Raw genomic sequence first — 9583 nt, 5'->3', positions numbered from 1 at the left:
TGTTCTAATATTGTCTCGTCTGGATCGCCGCCCCCGGAGCAAAGTTTGGCCAAATTTCTATTTTTTTCCCAGTGCCTCAATTAGCCTAAAAGCATTTGTTTTTTTGTTTTTGTTTTTAAAGTGGAAAATAAAGATATAATTTAGAATTAAACTGTAACGGAGATGCAGTGCGGTAATGTGATCAGAAAAAAAAAAACAGCTTTATATGGGGAAAAAAACATATCCAATATGATAAAATCATAATTAGATTTCTTTCGACAGGATGGACTGTTCAGTGTTTAACAAAAGTGATTGACACCAAAACATTTTTTTTCTCTTTTCGTTTTACATTACAAAAAAAGGTAGCTCCAACTAAGTCATTACAATCATATCACTAATTAATCGATTACCTGACAATAAAGGCCGATGACTAAATCGCTTAGAGATAAGGGCCGGTGAGAGTCCTGGCCTATCACAGCTGGCTGAGGCGCTCCGCGTGCATTAGTTTGTATTTACCGCCATCTGCTGGAATAAGTGCGGTTGACGCCGAATGAGTGGTGCGTTCACTCACTTTGGGAAAAACGAGAGATATCATTCGAAAAACGTGAACGCTCTGATTTTACACGGACAACAGGCTTCAGTTTTGCTTTCTAAGACTTTGGCAATTATACTTTATCGTGAAGTTGTTATTCTACGTATGTTTCCATGCTGTTGTATTCAACCGAGCAGAGATTTCCGAGCCGCCTTTAAAGGCAGCACTGGCACTTGCAGCGTTGCTGATGCGGATGTTGCTGCTGCTGCTGCTGCTGAAGTGAAGCAGTTGTTTCCGAAAAGTTTGACCCTTTTCCAAAAGATGATGGCCGTCTTGAAGCAGAGACAAGACAATACAGCACTGTTAGTCCTGGCTTCAGTTGGCTTGGCGCTTGTAACTATTCTCAGTGTGTGGAGGTTAAAGCAATGTAAATATAGACTTATACATGAGACTGGAGGTGCAATGTTTTATGGTAAGTAGCCTAGACTAATGCACAGTATATAGCACGGAAGCTAGCAAGACTTCCTGACTCACAGTTTCATTTGGTTAATATCAGAGTGTTAGCAAAATAAATTCAATTTTGGTCACGATTCTGTCGATTTTTCAGCCTTTGTAGGCTTGTAGCAGAAGGTCACACCATTTTATTTTGCTGTATGCACCATTGTTATTGGCTGAGCAGAGTTTAAACTTAACTATCTTTTTAATAATTAACACAGCAACCACTAGCAATCTGTCGTTAGCTTTGCCACTTGTTTACAGCTAAAGGAAATTAAGGCTAAGGATATTTTTAAAGGTATGATATATGATTGATATTTGTGTATGTGGGTGGGTGGTTGGCTTTATTGTGATAAATGATGAGGCTATTGGACTGAACCTTTCAATTCAGGCTACTTCACACCAAATAGGCTATTGCCAGGTAGCCCAAGATATCATAAACTATTAAGGGCTCAGCAGCCAGCAGTATACTTGAAAGTTGGCAGTTTCACCCATGTTTCATCACCCTAACAACTTGTAATGTAGATCTTGCTATGTGGTACATTTATGTCCTGTTTTAATCTTCTATAGAATGGTATCATGGCTTAAATTTGATAGTTTTTTACATTACAGTAGCTGCATAGTGATATATGTTTTACTTTGAAATATTTTTCCTAAGTGTAAGCTATCAGATAATTGCTGTAATTTTCATCACAGCAGCTTTTTCTTTCTTTGTTGTACTCCTCTGTAGGTTTGCTTGTGGGGTTGGCAGTGAGATGGTTGCCATTTGACTGGGGACAGCATGTGGTCAATATTGGAGAGACTGTGTACACTTGCGGCGGTCTTAACAGCACTCCTCACATCTTGACGGTCAACATCACACCACACTTTCACTATTATAGACATGTTGGGAAAGTGAACCAAAGCTGCCCACCGGTCTCAGCCCCTCTGGTGAGTGTGGCAACTTCATTTGACCTTTACTTCAAATACATTTTGCGAAAGCAAATCTTTTGTGTAGGCACTCGTGAAAATGAAACAACATTTGCTTTAAAATGATGATAGTCAATATTGCAGAGGGAACCCGTAAAAACAAACTGTACCGTACAGGATGTTTTCTTTTCCTCTACTGTTTTTTTATTTTGTCTGAAATAACATATTTTCTTCACCGCCTCTCCTTTGATCACATCTATTTTTTTCCCCTTTTGTATGCTGGGTATTTACATCAACAGTCTCCTCTAATGGAGCTTAGTTATTGGTTTTCCTCTAAATTACTTGCATGGTCTGTTTGTTATTGGGGAAGCAAAAAAGTGGTGGTACAGAGAGAAAGAGGGCAAGAGAGCAATTTAACCCATATTAAGGATTTATTAAGGAACAGATAGGGAAGATTACATTTTCAGGTGTGCTGTGCGGACAAGGGGAAATTAGAAGGCATCTAAACACAGAAACCAATAAACAGACTTCGGTAGAGTAGATAAAGCAACAAAGGGTTCTGATCAATGAGCAATAAAAGGGTTTGTACAAACATTTTCTTAAAAGTATGTTCATGCCAACAACTGCAAACAGTGTGTGAATACAATTATAAAACCTAATTTATTTCTCCTCGAAATGTTCCTCTTAAGACATTGTCCAAGTGTTTACATAGAGAATTCCCATAATGAGATAGTCTTGTAGGTGACATTTGTGCTGGATTGCTCTGCACTGCAGGAAAGATGTGAGATAGTAAGGTAATCTCAGGAGGCACTGCAGCTTTTCCTCTCAGATGGAGATGGCCATTTCAGCCTCTGACACAGAACTCAGTAATGGAGGTGAATATCTACCATATCTATTGTTATAAAGTGGAGGGAACTGTAATAATGAGGCGCTGCTGCTTATGATTTGAGGCTATATTTAATTAGCACTTATCCATTACTTTAACAATCATTTTGTTTCTGTTGGTAGCATGAAATTGTTACACTTATATATAACAGAAATATAAAATCATTTAATACGCTCTACTGTAAACAGTGTACTGTCATTTTAAATGTCCAGTATGTAGGATTCAGGGGAATCTATTGGATGAAATTGACTATAATTTTCATAATTATGTTTTTAATTAGTGTACAGTCACCTGAAAATAAGATTTGTTTTCTTTCCGTTACATTAGAATAAGCCTTTTACATCTACAGAGAGAGTGGGTCTTCCTCCACGGCATGGAGATGCTCTCTGAATGGGGCTAAAATTATTTAATCATGCACCTCTTCCAGACTTTCCAATGTTATTGGACCAAATGAATCACATTATGATAGTGAAACTAGTCATTTCATGGGGTTGTGAGGCTCAAAAAAATATCTCCACCATTTTACAGCCTCTTTTTTCACAATGTAAGTTTATGGAAGTATTCCTGGGCTTGCGTGCATCACCTGACGTTGCAGTTATGCGGTTTGACAACTATGTTAGATTGACATCAAAGCCCACCGCACCTCCTGGAGGCTTGTTCCACAGAGTTTGCCATAATGCACCGCCATATTTCTACAGAAGCCCTATTAGTTCAGAACATACATAATTAAAAACTGGCTCTAAACCCTACACAATGATCCTTTAATGTGACTGCACTGATGAGTGACGACGTTACATTTTCCAATATACTTATATATTTCTAAAATAATAAGCATCCACTCAAATGTGCTGTCAACAAAAGATTTACGATTGCTTTTAATCAGTAGAAAGTTTTATGTTTTTGAATGGTGAAGATCTCATTGCAGTTCCACATTCAAGGATTCTTAAGCACTTGATCAAAGTACAGTATATTTGTGTTATTTTTTCACTGAGATCCAACATAAGTGATGTTAGAGCTGGACCTCAAGCTAGAGTGCTACCAACTACTTACAGCAATTGTTTGTTAAAAAAGGAATTAGTCAGAGTCTCTAATATCACTGTTAAGTAGAAGAGCCTAATCCTTGAGATGGGCCTCTGGTTGTCTGTAGTATCTTTTATGTGCTCTGGCTTGCTTTCATATTTTTGCTATCAGAGAGATATGCCACATCAAAGAAAGAAAACAAGTAAAAAGCCAGGGATTCAGCCACATGAAGTCCAAAAAGCATGAGAGAATGCAGATGGCATATTTGAAATCAGATTTTTTTATCTCAGCGCAATATTTCAACCCGAGAGAAAGGGAGTGAGTGAACCATGAACCTTGCAAATCATGCAGGCCAAGTGTAACTCTTCTCTAATGGCTTGGACTCTTTGGCCCCTTTGAATGCTAGGGTCTCATTAGCAAACCGGCAGAGGCTACCACAAAGGCCATTACATCGGTCAGACCGTTCTGTGTAGCCTTCACGCCATTAAGTCTGATACATATGGGGACCTAGCAGGGAGAGATAAGGATTTCATTGCATTACTGAGTCCATTATGTTCCACCGGGGAGTAAGGCATTAAAGTTTGTGGTCTGATTAAATTTAGTGCTGCTCAGCTGAAGAGGCAATTAGTGTATACAACACACCTCCATCCTCGCCTGTGTGGTGCAGGTGGCCCCTTAGAATAAAACCACCAGCATATGCATAATTTATTGATTACAGTGTCTGTGTTAGTCTCTGTTATGCAGTTTGTATTTGTCATGCACAGCCGGCGCAGATGAAGAAATACATATTGTGCTGTGTGGGTAATTGTAGCAGCAAAAAAAGTAATTTATATTGAGCCGGGTGATAGTGGCAGAGCGATAGGAGCAATTTGTAGCTCTAGCAACCATTTCAAGTGTGAATTACTGAGAGAGCATCGTGGCTCTCCAAACTCTATAAGGGTTTTCCAGCATTAGAAATGATCATTTATAAAAAAAAGTGCAATCTTTCACATATTCACACATATGTAAATGTTCATCAAATTGCAATGTGTCCTCAAAATAGGACTTTTACTGAGGCCCATTTTCATTCGTCCAAATATTCATGCTATTCAGGCTGCTTCAACCTTTTGTCGGTTTTGATTTTCCAAAAGCGAAATCTAGGCCATTCTCCAAAGGTCTGTGACCGTAGCCATACTTCAGTAAGCATCATCAGCCTTTTGGAGTGAAATTTAATTGAACTGGAATGTAATTCTTGTAATGTAATAAGACCTTTTGGGATGTAGGAATCAGGAAAAAGTAGCATTATTTTGATCGGAATTGAATATCACTGCCGTTTGATCCTCAGAAGGTACCCACAATACACATAAAAAGGATTCAAGGATGAAGGACATGAAAGGCTACCTTTCTGAGAGGCTTGAATTGCATCATACTGGCCAAGATGGGAAAGAGACAGAGAACGTGCATGGTGTGTTAAAAAATACCTTGCACTCTGGTTTTCTGTTTGTATTGGAGGGAATGTAGCTACTAGCTTGTAGTGATTACCAGCTTGGATTGCGTTTAGTGTTCATCCATCTGTTGTCTGAACACGTGTGGCCAGGCTATACTTGCTTATTCCCATTCTAATGAACGCTGGGAGGCTCTCTGGTGAGAACTGACACAAGCAGTTAGACTTCTCAGTTTGCATTGTGCTTTGCTTTAATCAGCTGTGGAAGGTACTTGGATAGAATGCTAGTGCAGTACACAGTATTATATTATCATATTGTTATTATTTACTGAAGATTCAAAGAATTTGAAGCATTTAATTAGAATTTAAAGGGAGGTGAATTTTTGCACGGGTCAATTTTGAGAATTTGGGATATTTTGATTCCATAACATGTCTTCTTTCAGATTAGTGGAAACAAGACATCCAAAACACACATTTAGGTATTTATTTTAGTTCTGATCATTAAAGTTGCTGTAAGCATTATCGTTGTTTTAGCTAACTTCCCGTCCGTTTTGCTTCCTCAACTCTACGTCACCACACTTGCGTGCCTCTTTCTTTTCTTCAAGCCTTTTTCATCTCTTCGCCTGTTTGATAGTACAAACCGTCATCGGGAGCGCTGGAAATGCCTCTTTATGTCCTCTCTCTCTGGATAAAGTGAGCAGGGGTACCAGAGCAGGGGGAGGAAGGGAATGTTTTACTAACCAAACAGTGATTACTATTGGAATATAGAGCTATTTAACACTTACATCTATAAGAAAACTCTCCAGTCTTATTATTTTACAGAGGTGGTTTGTTTATATTTTTTTTATAGCCTGATTTATAAAACATTGACAATACTGTCTGATTTATGGAATGATAAAAATAGATATCTAAAATTCCTTCTGTATAAACCTTCAACTCTAATATGTCAAGAAAGTGAAACAAGAATAATGAACATCGCTTTATCCGATGTTCAAATTTCTTTTCTGGAAAGTATTGCAAATTTGCACACTTTTGAATAGAAAATGCATAATTTACATATTTCAACATAAAATTTCAGAACACTTAAAAATATTAGTAAAGGGGATACAGTTACCTGTAGTGTCAATCATTATTTAACATGATTAATGTTCATGCTTTTTAAGCTTCAAGGTGATACAGTTTACCTACATTTTGGTAGCTAACTCTGAACAGTGGCACAGAAGCCTACAGTATCACATTTTCCACTTTTTCTTTTGACACATACAATGTTTTTTTTTGTCAGAGAGAGAGAGGGCACAAGGTATTTTGAGACTATTGTGACATTGGAATTCAAAGGGAAAGCATAACTGGTGTCTGTCTGACATTACAGAGCCCACTGAAGTGAACAATGTGTGTGTAATATCTGTCTGTCAGTCAGTCACATTCAGTAAATGGAGTCCTCTCGCTCCCCACGGAGCCCCTGTCAGTCACCAGCACAACAGCTCTGTCTTTTACAGGAGACCTTTGATCCCAAGGTCCTTTTCAATCTGTTCCTGCCAACCATCATCTTCCATGGAGCTTACACCCTTAATCAGGTGAGACTGCTGTCTTGACATGCCCCCAAGTAAAGATATCATCAAAGGACTATTCCTTTTAAATGGCTGCTCCATCACACTGCCTTATAGTGTGTACAGCTGTTCGTTTACATACATGCATATCATGACGTGATTGTTTGGTGTTATTAATTGGTTGTTACTAATTGTTCATTTAAATTTTTTTCTAGAAAAGATTCATTGAGAATTTCGGATCCGTACTGACATTTGCTTTTTTGGGTACTATCATCAGCTGTGTGACCATAGGGTAAGATTGTTTTTGTTTTGTTTAGTCACACAAATGAACATGTCAAAAAAGCGGATGGATGGATGGATGGATGGATGGATGGATGGATGGATGGATGGATGGATAGATAGATAGATAGATAGATAGATAGATAGATAGATAGATAGATAGATAGATAGATAGATAGATAGATAGATAGATTGATTGATTGATTGATTGATTGATTGATTGATTTTATCTCAATGTGACTTCCTAGTTAGGTAACGGTTATACAATATATACTGTATGTTTTGATCAGGATGAATTATGATCGATGCCATGTTCAATTAATATGTTGTTGACTATCAGTCAGAATGTCACCTTAGTGTTGTGCCATTTAAGCTTTAATATGCTATGTCCCAGTATATATATACTACTAGTATATAATAGCCTGTATACCATATACCAATTGCCGTAGTATGATGTTTGTGCAGTGTGTATATAGCACATAAAATCAGTGTAGGTTGATGAAAATCAAGTTAATTACTTTAATTGAGACCTTTCAGGAGCTGTGACATTTAACTCAAGCCATGAGAAGCTTCCCTCTTGCACTGTGGCAAAATGGGCCTAATGCATAGCAGGAAAAACACAGGTGTAACTAATAACATTAATTACTGCTCTGGTCCCAGAGTAGGGTGACATACATAAAATAGGGCATCGTTATGGTCATTAATCACTCCTGTGCTTTTACTACTATACTTCGTCAAAATGTCTGCTATAAGCAGGTCTATGGAGTACATTTACAGCACAGCAGAAAATTAAGCAGATTTAATTTACCACAATAAATAATCAAAACCTGCTTAGCATTTGTTTATAGTATGGAAGTGGGACACGGCTGATAGGGTGCAGTGTTGCTATTCTAACCTCACAAAGCTAGATGGCACTCTCAGACTTCGGAGAAAACTGAGATCTTTCCACTGATGCACTAATTTGCTGCACACTGTGTGAAAACCTCATAACTCCAGTGTTTTTATTCCCCATCATAACTGCAGGATCCTCTGTGATCAGACAAAATGAATCATTGATTTTATAAAACATTTAAAGAATTATGTTATCTATCTAATATATTATTCTATATTTTTTTGAGTTACAAGGTTTTCACTAACATTGTTTTTTAACCCACAACATTATACACTCAGTGGCCACTTCGTCAGGTACATCTGTACATTCAATTGTAATCCAATACAGTCTACAATAAGTCTGCTTTTACTGTATGATGCATTTAATGTTCTGTTTTTTTTTTTGTTCACATTGTCAAAGAAATGTTAATTAAATTAATATGTATGTTGTTTTAGCATTGAGGTCATAATTGAGGTCTAATATTCGGCCCCTCCTAATGTATGTAAATGGGAATATAATTAAGTCCAGTACAACGCCACCTTTAACTGTGAGCTCGGTATTTAACATAAAATTAAATGTTTCTGACAATGTCCCCAAAAACAGAACATTATGAGCTTTGCAGATGTATTAAAAATGTACAGGTGTGCAGAATAAAGTGCCCTCTGAGTGCATAAATGGCTTTCGTTTTCATGAGACCATGAAATATAATGTCAATATTTGACAAAATATTCTTCTTAAAGCTGCAACTGAGTGTAAAAGTTACTTTGTGCGTTCGGTGACACTTTATTTCCATATATTGTTAACTTATTTACAATGTTTTATATTCATGGAAAAGGTTCATTCCCTCCATATATTAAAACTGGAACTAATGGGCTTCTCCAGCCTGCTGAAACCCAGTGTTAAAGATTTCCTTGCGTCCATTCCCTCTTTCTTCCATACCTTAGTCCCTCCCCAGGAGCACCCTTTGTCAAACACTCCCTATTTCTCCGGGGACGCCGGGCAGGGTCTGACATGTTGGGTCACGTGCACATTCTTTGACGCTAAGGCACCAGACCTGACCAATCCTGTTGCTTGTTAGTGAGTCTGCTGTATCCTATGGGGAAAAGAGAGTCTCGCGGGAGTGAGGGAACCATACTGACTGAACTGACAAAGTACATCCACTTCGTCCCTTTCTCTGTCTGCCTGTCCCCCTGTTCTCTTTCCCTCTCTGTCTGTGTATCCCTAACACTAACACACACGCACACATGCACGCACACACACACACACACACACACACACACACACACACACACACACACACACACACACTGCACATCATTACCATAACCTCCAATCTCCCTTTAGGATACACAAAATAAGACAGCTTAGTCGCTCAACCTGAGGGCAGTACTTTAAATCCCGGCCTTGGGCCCAGGTCGTGTGCCGTCACTATGGTAACACAGTTATGTCAATGGACACGCTGGCATACTGATTATTATGGGATGCCTCAAAATAACAGGATTAGTGCTTAACACACATCCGTTAGCAGTCAGGAGCTGGTTGGCGGTGTTGAATGGGAATGTTGAGAAGTTTTTTGCTTACAGTTTACAGTAGTTTTATAAGGGAGAGCCTGCAGTGATGCATTCTGGGAAATAGTTAAAAG

At 38.3% G+C, this 9583-nt stretch overlaps 1 protein-coding gene across 1 annotated transcript in view; it reads left to right on the top strand.

Annotated features, from left to right (window-relative positions):
- Positions 1-778: 778 nt before the first annotated feature.
- The window catches only part of LOC141014537 (sodium/hydrogen exchanger 9-like), a 72022-nt gene continuing 63217 nt past the window's right edge, over positions 779-9583 (top strand). The window contains exons 1-4 of the mRNA XM_073488379.1: positions 779-983; positions 1737-1936; positions 6741-6818; positions 7007-7083. Of these exons, the coding sequence (XP_073344480.1) occupies positions 833-983; positions 1737-1936; positions 6741-6818; positions 7007-7083 (506 nt within the window). The 5' untranslated portion in view covers positions 779-832. The remainder of the gene's footprint in view (positions 984-1736; positions 1937-6740; positions 6819-7006; positions 7084-9583) is intronic.

Source organism: Pagrus major, chromosome 19 (genome assembly GCF_040436345.1).
Source record: "Pagrus major chromosome 19, Pma_NU_1.0".
NCBI classification, from domain to species: Eukaryota; Metazoa; Chordata; class Actinopteri; order Spariformes; family Sparidae; genus Pagrus; species Pagrus major.
This window is presented reverse-complemented; position numbering and strand designations above follow the sequence as displayed.